The sequence below is a fragment of the Callionymus lyra genome, chromosome 12 (assembly GCF_982586985.1).
Source record: "Callionymus lyra chromosome 12, fCalLyr1.hap1.1, whole genome shotgun sequence".
NCBI lineage: Eukaryota > Metazoa > Chordata > Actinopteri > Syngnathiformes > Callionymidae > Callionymus > Callionymus lyra.
This window is the reverse complement of record NC_141829.1, coordinates 22,289,608-22,315,905: the sequence shown is the minus strand read 5'-3', so window position 1 is coordinate 22,315,905 and position 26,298 is coordinate 22,289,608. Positions and strand designations below refer to the sequence as shown.

At 39.4% G+C, this 26,298-nt stretch overlaps 2 protein-coding genes across 4 annotated transcripts in view; both read right to left on the bottom strand.

Annotated features, from left to right (window-relative positions):
• On the bottom strand, positions 1 to 23,001 carry map3k20a (mitogen-activated protein kinase kinase kinase 20a). The gene is made up of 20 exons (XM_087804218.1): positions 22,909 to 23,001; positions 19,244 to 19,425; positions 18,144 to 18,231; positions 15,870 to 15,971; positions 15,211 to 15,276; positions 15,105 to 15,133; positions 14,885 to 15,022; positions 13,734 to 13,820; positions 13,443 to 13,517; positions 13,260 to 13,366; positions 10,911 to 11,046; positions 7,859 to 7,903; positions 6,112 to 6,142; positions 5,903 to 6,042; positions 5,751 to 5,813; positions 5,602 to 5,691; positions 1,991 to 2,107; positions 1,852 to 1,926; positions 1,142 to 1,295; positions 1 to 1,073 (listed from the first exon to the last, which is right to left on the bottom strand). The coding sequence occupies exons 2-20, from the start codon at positions 19,394 to 19,396 to the stop codon at positions 397 to 399; spliced, it is 2,373 nt and encodes a 790-aa protein (XP_087660344.1). The 5' UTR covers positions 19,397 to 19,425; positions 22,909 to 23,001; the 3' UTR covers positions 1 to 396.
• Positions 23,002 to 23,827: 826 nt separating this feature from the next.
• The window catches only part of rapgef4a (Rap guanine nucleotide exchange factor 4a), a 32,535-nt gene continuing 30,064 nt past the window's right edge, over positions 23,828 to 26,298 (bottom strand). For all 3 annotated transcript variants that reach the window (XM_087804075.1, XM_087804076.1, XM_087804077.1), the window contains one exon: positions 23,828 to 24,152. In XM_087804075.1, coding sequence (XP_087660201.1) covers positions 24,025 to 24,152 — 128 coding nt within the window. In that variant the 3' untranslated portion in view covers positions 23,828 to 24,024. The remainder of the gene's footprint in view (positions 24,153 to 26,298) is intronic.

Below are 26,298 nucleotides of genomic sequence, written 5' to 3'. Positions count from 1 at the left end.
TTTACACTTTTTAATGCATTTTTTTATACAAAACTTCACAAACTTTGAACATTTTTGTTCAATTTATGACACAATTGTTTTAAAAAAAAGTACTTTTTTTTTCACAAGAGGAAAATATATTAAAATAAAAAACCATCAACACAGGTCTTGGGTTCGATTGTCAGCTGTCAGATTGTCATTAAACTGTAATTAAACATTTGTACAGATTCTAAAATGCTATTCTTTTCCATTGATGTCTTTTTTCATCCCTGAGTTTGAGAAGGTGAGACGTCACATGACGTCATCATGATATAATAACAATAAATAATATAACTTTGTTTTTTAAATAGTGACTAGGTTTAAAATGGAATAAAAACGTCAGCTGGTCATCTATCCAACAGGAGGACGAGGGAGCGATCATGTTCTCGTCCCGGCTCCTCGACCCCCCCTGCCTCCCCTCCTGGGTCGACCTCGGACTTGCTTATTGTCCGGCCGCTGTGGTCTTTTCTGACGCTCCACTTTGATCCATCCACCTTCTCCCACTTTAGCTTCCTCTTTCTCAGCGCTCACGTTTTCCGTCACAGACTGAATCCCCGGGATCGTGTGGTGTGGGCGGTTCTGTTGTGGGGCACTGTAGCTGTTGGACCGGGGTCTTCCGGGCTGCCTGTAATTTCTGCTGGTTCTGTTCTGAGCGTAGCTGCCTCTGCCGCTCCAGGCCTGCCCCCGGCCCTGCCCGCCTCTCTGGGGGCTGCTGAAGTAGTTGACCTTGCGGCGGTCGTAGACGGCGCTGGCACTGAGTGGCCGGTCTCTCTCGAAGGTGCTCTCTGAAGTCGTGCTGGACGGGCTGCTGCCCTTTGACCCCAGGTGCAGAGGCGAGAGCTTGCTGGACAGGCTGAGCGTCGGCGAGGAGCAGCGGGAGTCTCTCGGCGAGCGGCGCACCGCGGCGGCGTAGGAGAACTTTTTGTTTTGGTGGGCCGACAGGAACTGAGGCAACGTTGTGGCGTCGGCGGGGGAACGCGAAGACGTGGATGTCTGCGATTGCTGACTCATCATCTGTCGCTGCTTGACGTTGTACATCCACCAGGGGTCGACGTCTGACAGTAGACAATCACGCGTGAACAAAAAGCACAATCATGGACGTCGAGGAAATCTCCACCCTCACCTTTGGAGTTGGACCTGCTCCTGTGGTTCCACTCTAATTTTTCTGGTTCTGTTTCGATGAGAAGTTCAACCTCCTTGATCACATCCTGTCCACCCGAGAGGCTCCAGGTCACGGGGAAGCTGTGTTTAGTGGACTTTGGCGACTTGACGTCATTCTGAAGAAAAACGTCTGTTAGAGCCTGTGATGTTTAGACCACCACATTAATTAAAGCAGCAACAATTAAGATTCAACAGATTGCTTCTGGCGCCTCCAGTGTCAGAACAGTGTAACTGCAAAGTCATGGAACCTTTGTTGCCACATACATTCGCATGAGACTTTCGTAAAAACTTGCATACATAGTTTCAATGTAGTACTAATTTTATTCAATTATAATTGATTCATATTTCTTTGCAAAAAATGTCATTCTTGAGGTTTTAATATAATTATTTACTTTTTATATGATTATGATGATTTATGATTATTGTTGTTTCTCTATATTTGTATTCATCGTGTTACGTTACTCAGTCGTGATTGTGAAAAAAGGGTGCGTCCTCACTGTGTATTTTTTTCACGTATTGTTGCTTTAAGTTCTTAATGGTGTTCAATCTTTTTTTGAGGGCTCTCTGGTGGTCTTCACTGTCCTCAGTACAAACACATACAGAGAACGACCCTCCCATCAAACTCTAAAACACACACATTCACACAAGATCATATAAAGTGCAACAAATGACCTCATAAGTGACAGTGAAGTCCACTTTCTGGTCCTGGTGGATTCCCAGAATCCACTTGTTCATCACGAAAGGGGGCTGGAACACAAGGAAGCATAAACGTGAGCAAGAGTCTTAGAAGCAGAAGAGTCAACAGCAGCACCTTGGTCATGCGCAGGACGTCTACATCTTGTCTGTTGGTGTTGAAGACGACGTCTTTGATGTAAGTCACAGCCACGTCGTCGCCGTCCAGCTCCATGAACATCTTCCACTTGCAGTCCTGAAGCAGAGAAGATTACGGTTGAACACTTTCTCATGACAACCATCAATTACATTTTACATAAAATGTCACATTAAAGTTTTGAACAACTCCCATAATGCTTTGCTGCCCAGCCTAGCAATCACAGGTGTCAATTACTTTTGCCATAGCAACATAGACAGAATTTAAATACTGTATTGTAGCGACCAATCACAGTCACTAAAGAAAGCAGTGTGTAGAAAGGCATCATGGGAGTTCACTGTTTGGTTGGAACCAAGATGGATGAGTTCTTTAGTGTAAGTAAGTAAGTAATTTTTATTTGTATAGCCTCCAACTAAGTTCAGTGGTAGTGTTAAAGTTTATCTACATTAAAATAAACACCTGTCTGTACCAGTAGATAAAATAACCATTGCTGTTGCTGACTGCAGAAAGCTACAACATATTAACATTTTAAGTACCGTGTGCAAAATTAAAAATCCTCAAAACAGCAAACCTTGTTCAATTTAGATTTTATGGCTTAAGAATTGTTAAATGTTCTATGAATCAGTATTTTTGTTTGTGTAAATAACACATGTACATTTTCGATATCTATTGATTGTTTTTAATGTAGTTGTTTCACTCCCTCTCAGTGAAGTATTTGTAATCTAATCTAAATCTTCTATTAAACTGTATTTTTTTAAATCATTGAATTCAACAATTTCTATATTAAAGGTTAAATATGTTTTTACTGACTTATTAAATTTTATATATTGTAAATTTAAAGGTTATATCTTTTTTTAATCAATTAATTTTAAAAATCAGATATTTTTAAAATGAATTTATCATTTTTTTATATTATATTATATTTTTACTCTAATAATTCAAAGATACTTTTTCAATATCAAAAGAATACTGATCAAACAGCCAATCATGCGATAAGCAGGCGATAATGTGACGATATAGCGGCCCAGTTCATGAAAGATTCGAAAGCAACGGTAAGATTTGATCTGTTTGAACTTAATATACCAACATTTGTATATCGAATTTAAAAGGATAGCAAACTATAGTCATTATTGAAGACAATTATTTAAAAAAAACTTCAATGCAAAAAACAACACATATTTTCAAGAATAAATTCAAAGTTCCAACAATCTGAAAAGTGAAATTGAAGCAATATTGTAATGTTGTCATAAGACTGTGGCTGACACCAACTCTCCCCGCCCCTCTATGCTGACGATGCAGTAATGATGGCGTCTGAAGCGAGCAGCCACAGGTCACGCCTCCACCAAACACGGTTCATGGTTTGGGGCCAATCCATTGTGTCGTGATCACAGAGAAAGACATCAGAGGAGTGGTGCTAGCACACTCTTCTGGCGACCCTTTGCCCTCTCCGACATCATCCCCGGGTTGGGGGGCAGGGGGGAAGCTGAAAAACGTCTCTAAAACTGGCCCCCAGAGCTGGCCCCGCACCAGCCCTGGACGGTCACATCGGGGCTCCCAAGTCTAATCACTCCAGTAGAAACAATGTGTGGTAATGATGCCGAGGCCCCGAGTGCATCTAATGACGACTCATACATAATTCAGCACCTTTCACTTGGCTGCACGGTGATATCCTCATTAGCAGGGAACCCTCAGTGGCTGTCAGATGGTGGCCGCTCAATCGCAGGCCCTCATTTTGTCTTTGAGAAGTGCAGCTGCTTCCACGACATCGCCAGCAAAGAGGGGCGAAGAAGAAGAAGGGAAAAAAAAAATGCGGTGTGGGTTTGTTTTATTTAGTGCAAAAAAAAAAAAAAAAAAAACCTTCCAGTTTGTAAAAACAAGGCTGACACGGAACCTGACACCAAAATAATTAGCTCTCATTTTCTCAGCCTCCTGTTTCCTTCTCCCCGCTGTGTTTTCTACCCACTAAACCACCACATGTCAGAAGAAATAGGAGGCAATTAGCCGGCTCGTTTCAGCCTTGCCGAACACACTGAAAGAGGACTATTTATGATGGGACAATGAACAGCTGAAAGATTAAATAACGTTTGCCTTTTAAAAAGAAAATGACTTCTGGCTAAATGGGCTATTTTTGATTAAATTCAAACGGCAGTGAAGAGCCACCCTTTCTCTGCGGTTTGAGTCGCTAACAAAGGGGCTGCCAGCGACCGGCGGTGGATGAGAAGCCGAGCGGGGGTTTAAAATGTTTGTTTGTCTGCTTCCATAAAGGTCTAGTGATGCTCGCAGTGGTCAGTGTGCATATTGATTCCTCAGCACAAAGTGTGAGTGACACGACGGCCATCAAACGACGCTCCTTCAGTGTCTGACGTGTGGAATTCGAGCGCAGAAATAATGTCAAGCGTGCGCTGAGATCGTCTTCATCAGAGCTGTTGAATGTATAAAGGGCCACATTATGAACTGTAGCTCAGGGGCCGTCAATGGATGAGAAACAAAATAAACAAGCTTTAATATGAATTTTAAAAAAATTCAGAAAACCCTTGGGGACACAAGAAGAAAAATAATTATTCCATAAAATAATTTAAAAAAAATAATAATAATAATTTAAATTTATAAGTGGTGAATTTCTTGCCAAACATGGATAAAATATATTTGTGTGTTTATTAAATTGTAGTTTGTAAGCAAGAAATACTTACACATAATTACATTATTGGTGAAATTAGAGGTATTTAGTTAAACATTATAATAAATGTTATAATATTAGGTGTGGGAAATAACAAACAATAAAAATGTTTAACAAATAATACAAATTAGGATTCAAATGCATTTTTTCTAAGGGTAATGAAAGACACAATAGAACCTGAATTAATTGACTCAAGACAATTAATTGTATAGAGGAGACACAAAGGAAGGAAGAGAAAATGTCTGAAATATGGGAAAATGTAAAAAAGAATATTTTCTTTTTTACATTTTCCCATATTTAAGACATTTTCTGATATGAATGATAAGACAAACAAGATGATCTGGAAAAATATAATAATTGATGTGCCCTATCTTAGGATATATGATCATTAAAACGCATTTTATCACTAAAAGATAATATATTTTATGAAAACATTTTAACTGAATTTAAAATGCAATTTAATTTAAAGGAATCAAAAAATATATAGAAGTATACAACTATATATAGAAGTATATATATATACTGTATATACAGTATATATATATACTATACATATACACTATACACTATAGCTTGGATGCAAGATACCCATTAACACATTTAGTAGTTTATTCCTTAAATATATCCTTAAATATTGTACTTATTTAACTTAATCGATTTAATTAACAGATATTTTCTCGGTTTACTACTAATGCGAGGGGCTTATGCAGGGTTTATACAAGGCTTGTGTTACTCTTGGAAGAGAAGTAGGTGATTTATGAACCTGAAAGTTGCATCCAGTCTTACTTGTAGGTCAATGTATATGTGTAATCGTGCCCACATGGCTACAGTGATTTTGGTGCAAAGGAGACATCAAAATGGTCAACATCGATTTAGAGAACTGTTGTTTTTAAATCTGTATTCAAACCAAACTTACGTTTCTACCTGTCCCAGGTTTCCAGTGGTATCCGAAAACTAGCTCCAAGTTAACAGTCTTACAAGAAGACATTTTCTTTTCCAGCTCCTCCTGCAGAGACAACAAATCATGAAGCTAAATCTGTGTTTCTAATTCCCGGAAGCAGCTACCTTCAGCAGAGGCGGGAAGTGAACCAGGCCCAGATAATCATGGATCAGTTTTTCAATTTCCCCCTGCAAGAGAGAGAGATGATGAAAGAGAACACCTGATGAACCGTCCGTCATCTGTTACATACAACAGTTAACGGTCGACATTGACTCACCTTGAGGTGCATGACGTGACCCTTGGACTTGACCCCCATCTCCCGCATGTCGCTCTCAGTGAGCAGCAGCAGCATCTTCCCGGTGATGTGGTTCTCTCTGAACAGGTCTGCGTACGGTTGCATGTCGACCGCTCTTTCTCCTGTTGCATGTGAAGAAGACAGTGTTAAAAAAGCGACTTTCATGGTGTCATCAAGACTCTTTCACCGACCTGCTCCAAATATTTGTTGCATCCAGAAATACTAGAAGAAAAAGGAGACACATTAGATCTTGTATACTAATAAATATATCGTAAAATTATGTTTATTATCATTATTAACTTCTTAGTCCATACAATATTTATTTACTTTTATATTCATATAATTTTATAATATATGACATAATATGACTTGAGTGAATGAAGATTGACTTCATACAACACATAAAACAATCTGCTGCTACTTTTACAAAATTTATTTTAGTAAAAAAAAATTAAATGCACTGTAATGTTAAGTGAAGGACATTTAAACTGATGCTAGCTAGCTAAGCTTGTGGCTAACGGTGCTAGCTGTTGTCATTCTGCAGTGAAATTAACACCAAATTAAACTTTGTTATTTTGTTTATTTTGCAGACAGAATAAAACAACAAACTTTTGACTCTGTTTATCATATTTTGGACACGTTTGCGAGATAAAAGTATTGCATGTTAAGAATAAGTGAACACATAATTAATGTTGTGCATCTTGTCTATGATATTATATCTTTTATAAATTGAACATGTATTGCAGCACACACATGTAGAAAAACATTCACGCTCTTTTAGAATCCTCAACAAAACATCTGTATGTATTTGGTCTGTGGAAGGAAACCTTTGATTTGACTTATTTTATTATACAGATATTTTTCCTGAATTATTTTCTCCATCTTATTACTGGAGGATGCCTGTTACATGGTGTGGATGGCAGGGACACCCTGGAAAGGTATCCTGGCATAACTTAAAGAGAGACAACCACACAATTTAAAGTGTAGAAAGTGTCTCATTGCGGCGACTCATACCAAAAGAGTTTTTTTTAATTCCAGAGTGATGAGGATAAACATGTCATCAGTCCATTCACAACTTTGTTGACACCAGTGTGAGTCCAGCTGATTGGAACAGCCCTCTATTTTTTTAGAATCTCTCACTTTCTTCAGCCATTGTGGCAGAATGCTATGATTTCATTGGATCCTCCATCTGTCAATTAAAAAAGCTGATTTGGAGCTCCGACGTAAATGCAATAATTTTATTTTCTTGTTGCCGAAAAAATACTGTGACTGCTTTTGGCGAGAGGTCAAAGATGTTTTTGCCCACTATTTACATTGTTCTTTATAAATGTATTTTGTGTCTTACATTTTAGATTTCATTTAGATTTAGTGTCCCACATTTTAGGTCCCACCAGTTCTCAGATATGTCAGTCCAAGGTATGCCTCAAATTTCTTTGATTTCTTGTAATTCCTTGCGTTGAAAACAATAGGATAGTGGTGCCATCCTTGACCCCATTGGCCCCATTGTTAAGACCTTTGTTTCTTGGTGACCAAAATCCTTGATTTCTTAGAACTAAAATTGTCATTAATCTAATCATCTAATGATATAAGAATCAATAGCTTAGTATGTAAGAGAAGATTTTCCACCCCATAGTATTTATTCATTATTTGTTTAAAACAAAATATAACATTTGAAGTTCTTTGTATCAAGACATTTTTTCCTTTTCATGAGGTGTTTTTGTGCCCATCAAATAATAAAAAATGAACTTTTAAATAACTTTTTTTATTACTGAAATAAAAAGGTTGACCATAATACTATAAACCAAATATTTGAGCAAATGTATTCATATATTTAAAAAAAAAAATCTCTGTCTTGCTTTGTTTTATTACGTTTTGTAACATTCTTTTTTATTTAACTTCTGATACTCTAATGCTATAAACAGTTCAAAGCAGACTGACCACATGCTCTTCTGTCCAGGAGTAGATGTCCAGGGAGGGCAGGAGCTGCACGAACACAAGGCAAAGTTAGACAAAGGTGAACTGAGAAAATTACACGTCAGAAATATGTAAAAAGGGCTTTTTGTTATTGGGCCGTGTTTTTTTGTGTGGTTATTGTGTTGTGCGATTAAGACGCTCGGCCTCCTAATGGTCGAACAGAAGCGTCCGTCTGACCGATCTAACGTGTTCTCTGTGAATGATAAATCATTTACTGCTCATTAAGTGTAATCATGCAGAAACTCGCCAGCCAAAATAAAGATTTCATCATTGTGAGTCTGGCGTGTAATGGCAGATAAAAAAAAAAAATTGCACACAGAAAATTGGAGCAAAGACCAATGAATGACTGAGTGACTAATCTTCATTCACTGTCTTCTTCTTCAGACGCACATGTCAGCGCAGACCGTCGCCTCAGAAAAGAGCCTGCAGAGGTTTCCGCCTCCTCCAGTGCTGGAGCAGGAAGTAAACAGATTCAGAATCACGTCGCCTGCCAAACTAGTTCTGGCTGATACTTAACATCACGTTTGGAGACAAAAACACATTTGGCTTATTTGTGTCTCTTTAAAAAAATGCAGGGCTGCGGTTGAAAACAGTCACAGAAATCGTCTCAAATGTTTTTGTGATGGAGATGCTTGTTAGTGAGGAAACAGTTTACACACTCCTGCCCCCATGTGGATGATGCTAACCATTCATTTGTCATTTAACCACAACATTATATTGACGTCAACACTTTCCCTTAGAATAAACAAGGCGTTGGAAAACAAAGACTGATTGTTTTAAGAATAAAAGCTTTTTTTCTTTTGTGCCTTTATTCTAAAATGAAACTTATAATTATTATAGTTTCCCCCACCAAGAAGATTAAGTGACCATCGGTGAATGTCAGTCAGTTGATAGATGATGAAACTATATTACCCTCTTTGTGGAGCCAAAAATGCAGTTTTGCTCTTCACCTCAAATATGTGTGCTGGCTAAGCCAATTTCAGAATGCTACTGCCACCTAATGTCCCATTGAGATAATTTGAACTTGACTATCAGCATTGTAGATGTGATTACAAATGCTAAAAAAAAGGAGTGATATTTTCGAGGGGAAAACACATTACAGGTCTGCACTCCCAGAGTACTTTTCTATTTGCAACAAAGTATTTGACAAGTTGCACAGTTCGCTGTTGAAGCTTGAACTTTCAAGATAGTTCTTTCCCTAAAACCTAAAAAATAAAGTTAAACTTTGTTTCATAAAATAAAATAAAAAAATAATTTTTGGAAAGCCATTTCTGAATGCAAAAGTGTTCACTCGAGCTAAAAAGGTAAAAAACTAAGCATTTTTAAAGTGTGTGGACAAGGGTTTGCATATTTAAAACACATTGAAATATTGCAGTAGACTCAAGATGAATAATGGAAACCCAGCTGATGAAAGCAGAAATAGAGAACACTTTTCTATCCTGAGTTGGAGGTGGACGATCTTCTACGTAAGATTTCATGGTCAACATGGGCAGAGATTCTTAATAAGGAAGTGTATTTGTGTTTTGTGTTTATCTGAGGAGGTGTGTTTTGCTTTTTACCACACTGACGAGTGTTGAAGTGACGATGGCTGATTGGATGATGTTTGTTAATTGGGACAAAATATTTGAAGCAGTTGTTTAGCAAATCCTGCTTAAACCGTCAAATCACAGCAGAGAATTTCCAAGCCTGTTACAATATATTTATCTCCGCCAGTTTATAAAATACACTTCTAAATGTTCAAAATTAAATTGGAATACTTTTCGTGATTTAAGGTCCAAGCTGCGACACTTGCACTCCACCACATCCAGAAGAAAATTGGCCACTCTGAATGTCAGCAAAATGTCACTTAACATAAAAGCCTGGCCTCATCTCAGCTGGCATTATCCTCACAGCATGCTACTATACATCCAGCACATTAGGCATACTGCACAAGAATTCCATAATGACGCATTACGGAGATATTATGAAGGTTTCCGCCGCTAATTTGATCTCAATGGACCTCACAGAGCAAAGTGGGTCCAGAGCACGTTCTAATTGCAAGTGAACATTAATAAGAAGATATACTTCATCTGTGTCGACAGTTTCGCCTTTCACTTTATACCAAAATGATTAAAGAAAAGTGTCTTCTCAACTTTTTTGATGTTGTTTATTTATCAATAAAAAGAATGAACTGATCTGGTTAGGGGTCTGACAAAACCTACCATGACTTAACTGTAAGTATGTTTCTCGATCATATGTGCGATAAACAAATGTAGCCGGGTAATGGCGGTAAAAATCCACCAACACACGGGGAAAGTGACGAGAGGACAACGGTGTTGAAAAAAACAACTTTTTTCAGCGTGATTGTATTTTAGTTTGAAGGATATTTAGCCGGAAATGTCCAGGAAAAAAAGTTTGTTATTTCAAATAAGTCAAATATTTCTGATTCATCATTAGAGTTGTAAAATATACATGTCTGTTTTGATTTATTTCCATGTTATTAAGTTATAAAACACAATTGTTGATTTTTTTTATTTAAATTTGGAGTCAACTCAATGAGTTAACATTAAAGTTAACATCACTGTAGGTTGAACTCACAGTAATGTTAACTTTATACTTACTGCCAGATATTTATAAATGTTATATGTCTTGGCACAATAAATTCATTTCTAAAAAATAATACAGCCCAAAAAACAAGTGTTTATAGTTTTAAAGTAATTTACTTTGACGGAGTAAGACTGACACTCCAACAAGTATTCTAGTGCAGCGTCTTATCGCTGCATTTCAATGCAAATGAAGTCGTCCAACAATGAAGCACTAAAACAACTTCTTGTAACCTCCTCAAAATGTTTCCTCTTCGCTCCTGTGCCACTCTTTTTATTCATTTATTCACTTCACTGCTTTCCTTCTTCCACTTAAGTCCAGGATAAGAGGAAGTGTGTGTTTCTTTCCTGAAGGGGAACACGACACGCTCATCAGACGGCGCCTGTTGTCCGCGGCTGAAGGTGACGCAAGGTGAAGATAATGAAGAACTCACCGGGCTGCTGGACTGGTCGATGAGCTTGCGCTCCCACATCTTCAGACGGCGCTCTCTCTCTTTCAGCTCCTTCTCTTTGGTGCTCAGGTCTCTCTCCAGCTTCTTCAGCCGCTCGAGTGTGGCTTCAATCTCACACCTGCAACCACAGAACAAAGTCAGACGCTCAAGCTTTTTCAGCGAGTAACAGCCAGGTGATGAATATTAAATCTTTGCTGTGGGTAAAAAGTCAACATTGCTAAATTAATGATGAGCATCAGTTCCTCCAAATCCAAGACTGAGTTTCTCAGTCAGGTAGAGTGGAAGTATTCGGGATTTTGTTTACGACACTGCACAATAAAATGTTTTCAGATGTGTCATGTAATGTTTCTACAATATCACATACACATCTATTTTGACCCACCAGAGTAAATACTTGATATTGTGCACTCATTTAAGCAGAAATAACTATAATCATTCAATCTTTACCTAATAAAAACTGATAGTTTTGTATACAATTAGTTTTTCTGAAAAATATAAAGCAATATTTCTACAATTTCGTCAAAGAATCTCATTATTATGTGTTATTTCAGTATTATTTTTGGGCTTGTGTGTGTGTGAGACGCGGTGCTCTCTGGGCCAGTTCAGGTGCAGTGAGAACGAAGGGTGCTACGGATCACTGAGTCTTCTGAGACACTATTTTAACAAACATGTTCAATGTCTGTATTTTAAATGAAGATTTTCATTATAAGAAACAAACCCAAAAGAACCATCAAAATTATTCGGTGTTGAATATCTCTACACTTCACTAGACTTCTTGAAATTTCTTTTTTTTTGGGGGGTAGTTTGAGACTTTTAGAGTGAGCAGCACGGCCATTCGTGAGAGGCTCGGTTTAGAATAGCTTCTGTTCATCTCGCAGATAGTGCTGGAAACCATATATCTCATCGTATGCTATGGTTTTTCAAACAACACTACCAGATGCGACCAATAGATGGTGCTGCATCTTCCACGTGTAGAGAAGACCAATAAGAACTTGATGAACTCTTGTCATGAAGTATATAAGAAGTGCAGAAGGACCAAACTTCCTACCGCCCCACCTCCTCCCTAGACTCTTCCAACCTCAATCACTCCTATTCTTGCTCGACTTCCCTCGTAATTTCGTCTCCAGCTTCCCTCTTTCCTGTCAGTCCATCACGCCGTTTCACATCCTCTTCTTTTCATTCACGGCGTCCATGCATCTGCTGTCATTCAGGTCTTAACTGTATAGCTTTGCAGGAAGAAGTAAGACATCAATTTGAGGTCTTAATCTTGAACAGCGACAAGTTAAAAATGGATTAAAAAAAACAGATTTCATGTAATAAATATTTAGTCTTGACCAATAGTAATACCTTACACCTTAAGTTGATTTAACCCTGTAATGACTCTTTTTTTATTAAGGTCGGTTTTAGGTCAGACTTAAAACTAAAACTATTTTTGCTTTATGCAGAAAACGTGAAAAACCAGTGCTACAAGCCAAATAACTTTCACTTTCAAATTCACTTTCTGACTCGATAAAAACTCACTCCAAACTCGTTTTCAAACACCAACCTCTCTTCACTTCCTCTCAGTGAATTTATCGTAAGAGTTATACCATCATCAACGCCATAGATGATATTTCTGCTTTTAAATTATTTTAAAAAAGGTACAAAACATAATGAGTGTTGATGTTCACACACACATACATGTATTGGTGCATTACTGCTCAGGAACATTAAAATAACAATAAACTTCCTTCTTGTGTGTCGAGGTTTATAACGCAGTCGCACAATAACACACCCCACAGATCAGTTTACCATCCTCTCCTGAGCTGAAAAATGTCGAGTTCATCTGCGCCACACATTTACTCTTCCTGCTTCCCACCTTGAGATCGGACCCTCTTAAATACAAGCGGCTGTCTGGACAAGATATCGGCGCTCAACTTCAGAGGAAAAACCTTGCAGCACAAGACAATCCCTGCTGAGAGGCAGACAGAGAAGAAAGTAGCAGCTGAGACTCAGGCTGTGCTGAACATCAGCAAACCTCCAGCTGCTCATACAGCCCAATTAAACACTTGTACTTGAAAAAGATGGTGATTATTTTTAGGGCCTTATGGGTAAAGAGAGGAAGTATATCCAGATGGATGATTCTTTGGGGATTTTCATGCCTTTATGTAGCTAATCATTAAAGATCTATATGCACATTTTCAAGTCTATTTTCTAATTCAGGGCCCCCATCAGCCACATTTCCCCACCATTCTTTGAAAACAGTTGCAAATTTCCTACGGCTGGAGCCGAACACGGCGGAGAGAAAGAGATATAAATATGTTGAGTCGGCCCGGAGAATGCTCGCATTACCTCCATTCAGCCTTGCTGTGAAGGAAGGAGTTGCACTGTCGAGAGAGCTGGCTGTCACGCGACATGGACTCCAGCATGGAGAGGATCTGCTTGAACTCCGGTCGTTCCTGGATCGACAGGAAGACGTTTTCTTCTTGCTTAAGTGTCAACACATGGCTAATGAGACGGAGGAGTATGACCTACTTTTGGCTCTGTCCTCCAGCATTTACTCATGAGCTCAGCGAAGAGGACCGGACAGCCACTGGGGATGGTTAACCGCTGGACAACAACAAAGTTGCAGTAAACACCTCAACATCTTTTGACTTTGATCTTTTAGAGATGGTAGTCGATAAGAGGAGACAGAACAGAAGAATACATTCAGACCTTTTATCAAGGTTTTCTTTGCACAAGATAACAAAGACGAATATAAGGTCACATGATTGATTTAAGCTAAATAAGCGATAGTGAAGTGACAGGAGTGGAAAAGTGTCGTACCTCATTTTTCTCCACCACCAGCCAGGCCACCTGAAGACCTTCCAGACCTTTGAAGGGTATCTCTCGAGTCAACATCTCCCATAGAACCTTCAACACAAACCAACCGACATCACTTAGGTGGATGGATGAACAAAATAATGGATAGAAGGATGGATAAAAAGATGGATAAATGGACAGGATGATGGACGGATGAATGGATGGGTGTATGTGCAGAATAATGGATGTATGAAAAGAATGATGGATGGATGGATAAGGTAAGGTAAGGTAAGGTAAAACTTTATTGAAATTGTTTTTTCCAGTAGCCAGCAATTTTTCATAAACAATAAAAAATAATACATAAAAAATAAAATAAGAAAAGAACATAAGAGGAAGAACAAGATGACAGATAGATAGAAGGATGGGTGGATGGACAGAATGATGGATAGATGGATGGATAAAATAATGAATAGAAGATTGGACTGTAAGATATATGGAAGTATGGATGGGTGGATAGATGGGTGAAAAAATGATGGATATGTGGATGAACAGAATAATGGATGATTAGATGGATATAAAATGATCGATGAAGGAAAGGAAGGATGGATTGATAGATTGATGGATGGATGGATGGATGGATGAACAAAATTTTAGATAAAAGAATGGATGCACAGAATGACGGATAGATAAATATATGGATGTATGAACAGAATAATGGACAGATGGATGATAGAATGATGGACTAAAGAAGAGATAAATGGATAAAGTGATGCTATACGAATGAATTGATGGATAATAAATGAAAATAATCAAATAATACGTATACTTTATCTTTGAGTTAAAAGTATAAATGAAATCCAGGTGTAAGTGTCAATCAACTTAAACAGCTGACTAGTATAACTAATGTGGTGTAAAATGTGTGATTCAGACTAAATATTGTGATTTTTCACTGTTCCAAATGACGAATTTGACATAACTATCCGTTGTCAGAGGTTATATTTCTCAGCCATTGGTGTGTGAACTGCTCACTACTGCTCCCATAATCCTGCTGCTGGAAACATAAACAACAATCTGATCTCGTTACAGACGCTGAAGTATAAATATTGACTGTTCATCACCGTCTAGCAACCATTGTGTTTCTCACACTTGCCATCAGTGTGTGTGTCGTCACTCACCACTCCGTAGGAGAACGTGTCACAGGTCTCAGACACGGGCAAACTCTGGATCACCTCCGGAGCCATCCAGGGAAACGTTCCCACCAAGGACATGTGAGTCGTGTGTGTCAGGAACTTGGACGCACCGAAATCACAGATCTGCAATGTGAATTAACAAAACATCCGTGAAGAATCTGAAACCTTCAAACCTTTATTTGACTGCATATGATTTCACTCTCACCTTCAGGACTCTGTCGGCACTTAGAACAACTGGAATGAACAAGATTTTAAAATGCCATTCAAACGTTACTCTGGGTCAAACATTTGTGTCATTGATAGAAAGTCACCATTTTTGGACTTCAGGTCTCGATGGATCACATTCACCGGAGCCTCTGAGTGCAGATAGTGCATCCCTGCAGGGAACATCCATGGATCGTCAGCATCACAGCTATGTTTCAGAAGATAATGCTAGTAACTAAAGTGTATTTTTAACTACACAATTGTGTTTTTGGCCTTCATGTAATGTAGGATTGTGTCTCTGCAATGTTATAGTTTCATTGTTCCACTTACAGCTTGTGCTGTACATTTGTTTATAAAAAAAGATAAAGGTAGTTGTGTCAGTATATCGTTTTATCTTCCAGGTTACTTGAAAATAACCCATCCTCTCCTTCCACTAAAGGATCCATCGGTAGAACATCGATTTTGCTTTTTGTCACATTTTTATTAAACACAGAAAATAACCCAAAAATCACAAAAAAATAAAGGCCCCTGTATCGTCAGTTTTAAGCAAAAGATGCTAAGTATTAGCCTTGAGAGCTTGCTAATATTAATATTTTCTCAGGTTTTTTCTTATCTAGATTATTATCAGTGTTATATCTATCATTCCTACTTTATTTACTTTCTTAAAATGTTTACCTCTATTGTTTGATTGGCTGATGATTCTAAGTGTATTTGTGACACCAGTGATTTAACCTGAAGTATAGTTTAATGTGAAAAGCTTGTTCACCTCTGGCGATCTCCACTGCCCATGTCATGATGTGATCCATGTCCATCTCTTCACTGGCCTCACTGGACAGGTAATCGTACAAGGATCCTCCACTGGCATATTCTGAGATTATAATCAGATTATCATCAGTAGAACGACAAGTGTAGAGGGTCAGAGTTGAGCTGAGGTCGGAGCAGCTGCAAACGTCGATGTGGATTTTAATTACACAAATGTGTTTGTTTGCCACGACTCAATCTAACTCATAAAACCAGGTGACCTCAGACACACATGTGTGTTGGCGGAGCAAACATCGACGAGTGTCAACATTCAGATTAAAACCGTTGTTCGCTTAAATTGAACTTTGAATTTTAAACATGAACAACAATTAAGATAAAATAAAATAAAGCATTCATTTTGGGTCAAAACACTTCAGATTAGCTCAAACATTTCAAGACATTGATTTCTTTTCATAAACAGCAATGAGGGGAAATGAAATTCATGTAATTAATGGCAAATATGCTGCTTATACACATATGAATCAATCAAATCAAAATATGGGAGTAAATGCTTGGCAGCGGTCTGCGCACCCTAAGTGCTTTTCTCTTTATATTTGAATCTTCATTTTGCGTGCACCATGACGGTTGAAACACAGAAAACCAAAACATTGACAGCCGACCGTGACGTGTATTGATGGCAAACAAAATGAGCGAACTTGACTCGCTTCAGCAGAAGGATAAAACACAACAGGAAGTGCTGAACATAAAAAAATAAATTCATAAGAAAATTCAATGAAAAGAAAATGCTTATAAGAGACGAGTCATGCAGGTCAGTTTGAGTAAGGCCATAAACTTTTATGAATTGTTTCCGCTGAAGGGCAATCCGGATCAAATATTTTCCAGATAATTATGTCCACAACGTAATCGCTTCGCTGAGATAAAGAATCTTACAGGAAGTGCTGCAGAAAGGTGGTTCAATAATCATTCAACGAAACTGCTGCCATTTTATGAAAACCTTATGACATGACATCCCTGTAACAGACAATATTCACTCCATTTGAGACATAAACTAGAAATGTTTTTAAGTCAAACTGTCCTCTAATGAAGTGGCCCCTGACCCCCCTGTCCGGGGGCTGGTACATGAGACATTTGTTATGGGCTGCATAGACAGAATTTTTTATTTTTCATTGATCTATTTATTATTACTGCCTAAAAGCTGTTTCATTCAGAAAAAATGGATTTTCTATAAAATAAAATTAGCACGTGAAACTTCTGTTTCTGTTCCTCATTAACGCTTAACCACAAACTCACACATTAGCACAAAGTCTCTAAAACCGAGGAGACACACGTATACAGAACACCGTCAGCATACAATCAAATATATATAGATGCAAATACGCAAACGCGATCATGTTGTAACAAGTCCAGGGCTCTTGCTGATTCAGCATTATTTTGGGATGTTTCTTCATGCACTAAATTGTAGTTATTTTCACAGGACATGCTGTTTTATTTTTTACTTTTTTGTATCTGCCGGACCTTGAATATAATCCTGACATTTAACCGGTTCGTGGTACAAAAAAGGTTGGGGACCTCTGCTCTAATGTATTTAAGAAATGATAGGTTTGTTATTCAAAGATTTAAAGAGTTCTAATCTTCAACATACACAAGGATTTTAAAAAGTGTATTATGGGGTGGCGGATTCTAAAGTTGTGGGGAAACCCCAGCCTCACTGATAAGGTATCAGAAACCTTTGATCAGGGCCTTGTGACGCCCAGGTTCATAAATATACCACAAGCATTTAACTTGTTGTTGAAACAGACATTGATTTGCACATCTGTGTCACTGAGCTCAAGTCTTTGTTTTGTTTGTAGATCACTATACACTGTAGACAACTGGTCAACTGCTGTACAAAAACAACTTTAAACTCAAAAGCAAGATGGCTGACGAACCATATGGCGGCCGGAGAGCCTTGTTGGTAAAAAAAAAAGGTAAGATGCAACAATTTTTGTGACCTCTTTAAAAAATCATTTTTTCTTATTTCTTAACTATTTTTTCAATGTGAAAGTAACATAAACCAATAATAGTTACTGCGTGAAAGCGTTACAACTTAATAAGATGCTTCATTAACCAAACAAATCTGAGCGATTCAGAGGACTCAACAGGGGAACCAGGATCTGCTGAAATATGGACTAAAAATAATAACAACCCGAGAACAATAATTTATGTTTGATTGCTGCACTCGACTGTTTTCGCCTGTAAATCAAAGTTTAATCCTGCATCTTATTGGACGAAACAATACCTGTGACGATTCCATAGTTTGGTGCTTCCAGAACAGCGCCGTAAAACTGGATGATGTTACGATGGCTGAGGACGCTGAGGATTTCAGCCTGGAGGTGAAAGAGCGTCAAATATTAAAGATCATTCCACATGGAGCAGAAGTCTACAACGTCGAGCAAAACAAATAAAATAATCGAGGAACCGATTTCAATGAAACTTTCAAGTAAAACATTTTTGATTGATTTTGGTGGTGTTCCGATTGACCATCTGGATCAAGGAATCATTTGAAGGTTTGTCACTCTCTGTGGTGGAGTAGTTGTGTTCTTGCTCGCTTGTATTTAGAAAGTGAATTCAGGAGCACCTGCTGTTTCCATGAGCTCATTAGCATCAACGATACACGTAAATGTGTCGTAGCTTCATCATTAACGTATGGAAAAATATATTTCATAAATCACTGAGTTCTCCTGGAAGGAAACTGCACAGACTCATTAAAATATTGAAATATTTCGATCACACTGGGTCTGTAAAACACTAATGCAAGTTTGTATTTGTTGGTTTTTTAATCCTCTTTTCTTATCATAACAATTATTTATTTTCTTTAAGAAAAATATAAGGATAATAACAACCGTACAACAATAATATATACATTTTTGTCTTTTCCTTTTTTTTCTTTGTTCATTTATATTTTTTCTACAGATAGATGTTGAAGAATAAACAACAAAACATAGTAAAGAGTGCTTTGAAACATGTAATCAGAAAAGAATGAGACCACCAAAAGTAAACCACCAAACATCGTCATGAAAGGAGAAATCGGGAGTAAATAGAAAAACCTTCCTTCGGGAATTTATAAAAAGTAAAGATGGAAATATTTCTGACAGCTCATCCAACAAAAGTATTCAAGAGTTGCTCTTTTATATTTTAGACAATGAGGATCATGACAGGAGCTTCTAGATTCTTTACAGTAACTGGGACAAAAACATTCCTACATGTTTTTCCTGCACAGCTCTGGGAGCGGGGGAGTTTAATCACAGAGAAGTCACCGCTAATTAAAGCAGTGGCAATTCAGATGATTACCACACCGACAATTAAAAGGTAAAAGTGTGAGACGATTACGACGCTCACCTCGCTCTCGATCTTCAGAAGTTTCTTCACCGCCACCTCTTTGTCCTGAGAGATCCACCGGGCTCGGTACACGCTCCCGAAACTTCCGCCGCCGCAGTGCTCGAAGAACTCGAGGTTGTCGAATTTGATTTGGACGAAGCTGGGAGACGTCATGGTGGTCCCGCGACGAGCCGAGTCCACCTCTGGAGAGTCACATCAAGACTGTTATTCGACCAGATGAAGAAGATTTCAACCTCTCCAGACCAAATATGATTTTCATTTCATCCCAGCTGACCGTCCGTGCTTTGTCCTCATCGTCTCTCACAAGGGCGAGGGAATGTCGGGAATGCAGTGATGTGTAAACAAGCGACAATGAGGCCTCACGCCGCGCACAGAAGCTCCAGTATCGTTGTGTTGCATTCAGAACAGCCATTTATGAGTTATTAATTTATTGTCACTGCTGAATATGAACTTGACGGAGAGAGGCTCGTACTCGTGTGTTGAGCAGCAAATCCCAGTGTCAGCCAATCAGGTCGACTCTAGAGCAGATTTATTTCAGCTCCTGGATCAACTCAAGCATGCGTGTCAAACTCCAAAATCTATCTTGAAATGGTGGGCTCAACCACATTTACATCTACCTTGGCACCTGCACTCCTTTAACAGAGAAAAAAAATCCTTTTTTTTCAGTGCCAAATTTTAACCAATTGAATGTGAACGTGTTTCAATTTAATATAGTTATATATGGGCAGTAGCCTTGTAGCTTCCCATGCATGACCTTGTTTTTTACTGTCTGGTAGGAGTGTATATGTAAGAATCTGATAATACGATATTATTATCACGATACAGGAGAAAACTTACAATATATTGTAATATTTGGGACACTGTAGGAACAGGGATATATTTGTAGTATTTTCCAAGTACTTGGCTCTGATTTAAAAGACCACATGACTCTTGAGAAAGTCATAACTGCTTTTACTTGTTTGCCCAAACGGCAGCTAAAAGCTGTTTGACTGTATCACCTCATCCTCGGTCATCGCCGGGATCTTGCGGGAACTCATTCTTCCTTTAGCTGGCAAGAACGTATCGACTGTTGCCATCTAGTCGCCGGAAATGTAATTGCAACACAAAAATGAACAAAGCATTGTGAAAATTTGTCGAACTCTGTACACAATTGATTAAAATATGACCCTAAAAAATCTATGAGAAAAAAAAATATTCGTAAGCCAAAATAAATAAATTGAATTAAATATTAAATCAAAGACCACTTCCTCTGTTTATAATTATCACGCCATGTTTCCTCAATCTATGACAATATGGAAAAGTCCTAAACAAATTGCAATAAGTTGATATTAAGCGATTTATTCAAGGGTTTTCTTTTAACTTTCATTGAGCTTTTTACTTGCATTTCTACCAGGAGCCGAGGATTAGATCCACATGTGTTATTTGCATATTAGGTTAGACACTGGGTGATTCATTGATCACATTATCAATATGATTTTAAATCTGTATTGAATTTGAGCAAACAATCTCACAGACCCGATTTAATTAAGATTTAATTGCGTTTCGGTCAATAAAATGTTATGTCTACTTATTTAAGTTTTCATTAGGTTCTACAGTTCGGTTCATTTTTCGATGCAAATTTGGCTTTAATGAGTCATTCTGGGCTCCAGATGTGTTGATTAAAAGAGATTTTTTTAAACGGATCAAAAGGATCTCTCAATGAATAATAGCAGGAATGTCTTCCATCAAATGGCGATTCTCTCTCAAGGTTTCTTACTTCTATTGGAGCAATTATGGCTCTTAAAAGCCTGTTACCGGCTCATATCCAGCCTTGCAAGAAACGCTCCCATTGTCACAGAGGGGAGCCTTCAGCTGATTCCATGCTACACTCCAGCCTCTCACTGCTCCCTGATATCGTCCACATTGACTAAAGCTCGCCATGACAAACCAGACTTGTCCGAACTTGTTGCTTCCAAACCATTTAAAAAACGATTGCCCTGAACTGAAACTGAAGTTTCTGCTGTGATGACGTTTTACTCATTGTACTTGTGAACGACTAGTCAACACACAAAGGTTCAATGACTGGAACTATGAGGTGTTTGTCCCGTAAAAAACAATAAACTGTGAAATGTGTTTTATTCTGGAAAATGATCAGTTTTTCTATGACAAGCATTCACCCATGCCTATTGACACGACATACTGCTTATATCAGTAACTTACACAATTAGCCTGAAAACTCATGAAAACTATAGAACATGAGTTCTAATGCTGGTCTAGTAACCCTTGAAATAAGTCAGTGGCACCAGAGAGGTTAGAGGCTCCTGTACGAGAGGTTCACCAGCAACCACATCCACTAAAAAGTGCAGATATATAGTAAAAAGCACAATGCAAAACATAAATAAATATAATATATAAAAATATTAACAAAAAGAAAAACCTCTAAAATATAAAAAAAAACTATAGAAACATGTTTTTCTGCTATTATACATTATTTCGCGGAACCTGAAACACCAACTGGTTATGTTTATGACTTATAGGGGTTTCTGGGAAAAATCTATAAAACCTCCAAAACTAAAAAACTAAAAATATTTGTAAAACCTCAACTTGGGAAACCTCTCAGATATAGGTTCAAGGTGTTTCAATGTTTTGATGATGTTTCAGACATTATTTAAATATGTCGTTAAAAAAAACACACAAAAGAAACCACGTTACTTCTATTATATGAAGCTGAATGTGATGTAACCATGTTACAAAAGTTGGTTCCGTTAGTGACACATAGAGGTTTCTAGGAAGCCAAAAATATATAAAAATCCTAACTGTGTTTTGCACTGTAAAAAGGAAAACCTTAATTTTGAAAACCTCTCGAATGTCGCTTTGATGTCTCTGAGACGTTTTAATGCTTTTTATGAGGTTTTTCATGAGTTTGTATTGAAATATATCGTAGAAAGCGCAAAATAGTGTATACATTTTTAAAAATTGAATAAGGGTAAAAAATATTCAAAGTCAATTTTGAAAAAACTCAAATATTACAAAAGGTATTTAAAGGTTTACGTGAGGTTATGTTTATATTAAAATGTATGGTGACGAAGCAACACAAGAAGAGATAAAGAGCTTTCTTAGCAAAAAAATTTGAGTGAAAATCTATCCAGGTGTGACCTTCTGTCTGTAGCCAATAGACTAGATGTCTCAACTACCTTCTGCTGCTGTTCTACGTTGAGTCTCTCCTGGATGAACAAGCTTCTCGCCACAGTGCTAAGAAAAACTTCTTCCTCTACTATTAGGTTGTGTTTCGTCAGAACCTATAATGCACAGGTGAGATAAGAAGTTTCCCGCCACACTTCTTGACCCCAACATGGGTGTTTTTATTAAAACACTTTATCACTGATAAGCTCAACACGAGGAGTTACATTAAAAAACTCTTATCAGCCCAAAACACGTTTGCAATGGAGACGAAACTACAAAACGAAGAATTTACCTTTATAGAGTGTAATAACTTAAGGAAAACTCGTGGTATTTTTCGACGAGGCGTGACTTTCTAAACGCCATTGAATTCACCGGCTACTCCAGCACGCTGCATACACGCTTTTCTTACTCGAGTTCCGTGGAAAAGAAGTTATAAATACGAAGTTCCTGCTGGTATGTTCGACCCCCACATCTGTCTCCAGTCCTCACCCCGTCGTACTTACCGGCGACTTTTTAAGGCTTTTAAAATCTGCGCTGGGACCAGAAGTTGTAACCTCGGGAGGACTCTGCAAAGGTTCCAGTTCCGGGAAACCTTGTGACGTTTGATGCGATCTCCAGCGGTTTGTCTGGTTACACAACTCCTGGCAGCACAACAACTTTTCCCCGGGACACAACACTGCCGTGACAACAGCAGCCCCTGGTGGAGCGCAGTGGAACCGCACAATTCTCGCGAAGAATTCAGTTATTCAAGTTTAAAACATTGTCTAAATTTTAAATACAGTTTATTTTATGGCTATTATCTGCAGGTCATGCCCCCTGCAGTGGTCAGTACCCATTTAAATCTGGCTGAGGTCGTTTTAGTGTATGTTCAGAATTGAAAATAGAGAAAGTATCTTTAAGATGTGTCATTATAAAATGTGACTTCTTAGAGTTTCTAGTTTCTCTGCAGGGATGTTACAAAAAAAGGAGTGTTGTGTAGAAACAGCCTCACACACGCCTCTTCCTTCCATTGTTCTCTCTTCTTGTGAGCATGACTGCTCTTTCTTTGAAGACCTTTTCCTCAAATAAATACAGATCGTATAGCCAAGAGATGCTGGGACATTTATTTTGATGAGGTTGGTTTTATAATTTGCTCTGAAGGGAATTTAAGTTTTTCTCTCTTGTTCACTTAGTTTTCTATGCAGGTTGTAACACGTCCTCCTTCCACCTCCACACACACACACATATTTGAAGAGTTCTTAAAAATGTAAAATGTGTGAAAATGCATTAAAAAAAAAGAGTGTGTATCTTGACCAAGCACATGAAGTCACAGTAACAAAGGTTTATTGAACAACAAACATTATCTTCAACATGCTGTGTTAAATCGTAACAAATATACACTTATATTCTGTATCTGTATCTTACAGGACGAAAATAAAAGCCGTTTCCATGCCGTTAATAAAAATAAACATCTTATGTAATGTACAACACTAAACAAATGTTACTCTCAAAGTATATAAATAGATAGAAAAGAACAGTGAGTGGAGGAGTGAGTGGGCGTGTCTGGAGCATCGGTGTTGACCCACGGATGTTAGGCAACAATGTGGCTGACGCTATCGTGAAGCGTCCCCGACTGTCGCTCAAGACCTCCGAGGCTCGAGTCCGTGAGAGAGTCCGGTCAGAGTCTTTTGGTTGTCGATCACGTTGAGATGGCGGACGAAGCCTCGCGCTTCAGGCTGGTTCTTGTTGGCCTGAGGTGACTCGGGCCCTGGAGGACGAGAGGATGAGAGGATGAGAGGATGAGAGGATGAGAGGATGAGAGGATGAGAGGACGAGAGGAGGAGTGGATGAGTGGATGAGTGGATGAGTGGACGAGAGGATGAGAGGATGAGAGGATGAGAAGACGAGAGGACGAGAGGATGAGAGGATGAGAGGATGAGTGGACGAGAGGATGAGAGGATGAGAAGACGAGAGGACGAGAGGATGAGAGGATGAGAGGATGAGTGGATGAGAGGATGAGGGGATGAGTGGCCGAGAGGACGAGAGGACGAGAGGACGAGAGGATGAGTGGACGAGAGGACGAGAGGACGAGAGGATAAGAGGATGAGAGGATGAGTGGACGAGAGGACGAGAGGATGAGAGGACGAGAGGACGAGAGGACGAGTGGATGAGAGGATGAGAGGATGAGTGGACGAAAGGACGAGAAGATGAGTGGACGTGAGGACGAGAGTATGAGAGGATGAGTGGACGAGAGGATGAGAGGATGAGTGGACGAGAGGACGAGAGTACGAGAGTATGAGTGGATGAGTGGACGAGAGGATGAGAGGATGAGTGGACGAGAGGACGAGAGGACGAGAGGATGAGAGGATGAGAGGATGAATGGACGAGAGGACGATAGGATGAGAGGATGAGAGGATGAGTGGACGAGAGGACGAGAGGATGAGAGGACGAGAGGACAAGAGGATGAGAGGACGAGAGGACGAGAGGACGAGTGGATGAGAGGATGAGAGGATGAGTGGACGAAAGGACGAGAAGATGAGTGGACGAGAGGACGAGAGGACGAGAGAATGAGAGGATGAGTGGCCGAGAGGACGAGAGGACGAGAGGACGAGAGGATAAGTGGACGAGAGGACGAGAGGACGAGAGGATGAGAGGATGAGTGGACGAGAGGACGAGAGGATGAGAGGATGAGAGGACGAGAGGACGAGAGGACGAGTGGATGAGAGGATGAGAGGATGAGTGGACGAAAGGACGAGAAGATGAGTGGACGAGAGGACGAGAGGACAAGAGTATGAGAGGATGAGTGGACGAGAGGATGAGAGGATGAGTGGACGAGAGGACGAGAGTACGAGAGTATGAGTGGATGAGTGGACGAGAGGATGAGAGGATGAGTGGACGAGAGGACGAGAGGACGAGAGGACGAGAGGATGAGAGGATGAGAGGATGAATGGACGAGAGGACGATAGGATGAGAGGACGAGAGGACGAGAGAATGAAAGGATGAGAGGACGAGAGGATGAGAGGACGAGAGAATGAGAGGATGAGTGGACGAGAGGACGAGAGAATGAAAGGATGAGAGGACGAGAGGATGAGAGGACGAGAGAATGAGAGGATGAGTGGACGAGAGGACGAGAGAATGAGAGGATGAGAGGACGAGAGGACGAGAGAATGAGAGGATGAGAGGATGAGAGGATGAGAGGACGAGAGGACGAGAGGATGAGAGGATGAGTGGATGAGAGGACGAGAGAATGAAAGGATGAGAGGATGAGAAGATGAGTGGATGAGAGCATATGTGGATGAGAGGACGAGAGAATGAAAGGATGAGAGGATGAGAGGACGAGAGGATGAGAGGACGAGAGAATGAGAGGATGAGAGGATGAGAGGATGAGAGGATGAGTGGATGAGAGAATGAGAGGATGAGAGGACGAGAGGATGAGAGGACGAGAGAATGAGAGGACGAGAGGACGAGAGAATGAGAGAATGAGAAGATGAGTTGATGAGAGGATGAGAAGATGAGAGGACGAGAGGATGAGAGGATGAGTGGACGAGAGGACGAGAGTACGAGAGTATGAGTGGATGAGTGGACGAGAGGATGAGAGGATGAGTGGACGAGAGGACGAGAGGACGAGAGGACGAGAGGATGAGAGGATGAGAGGATGAATGGACGAGAGGACGATAGGATGAGAGGACGAGAGGACGAGAGAATGAAAGGATGAGAGGACGAGAGGATGAGAGGACGAGAGAATGAGAGGATGAGTGGACGAGAGGACGAGAGAATGAGAGGATGAGTGGACGAGAGGACGAGAGAATGAGAGGATGAGAGGACGAGAGGACGAGAGAATGAGAGGATGAGAGGATGAGAGGATGAGAGGACGAGAGGATGAGAGGATGAGTGGATGAGAGGACGAGAGAATG

Excerpts from the sequence above, each read along its gene's own strand:
- map3k20a (XM_087804218.1), bottom strand. The coding sequence starts at position 19,396 with ATGACGTCTCCCAGCTTCGTCCAAATCAAATTCGACAACCTCGAGTTC. Across the intron at positions 13,367-13,442 it reads GCTGGAGGACAGAGCCAAAA|GAACGACCGGAGTTCAAGCA; the intron begins GTAGGTCATACT and ends CTGTCGATCCAG. Across the intron at positions 1,927-1,990 it reads ACGTCCTGCGCATGACCAAG|CCCCCTTTCGTGATGAACAA; the intron begins GTGCTGCTGTTG and ends CTTGTGTTCCAG.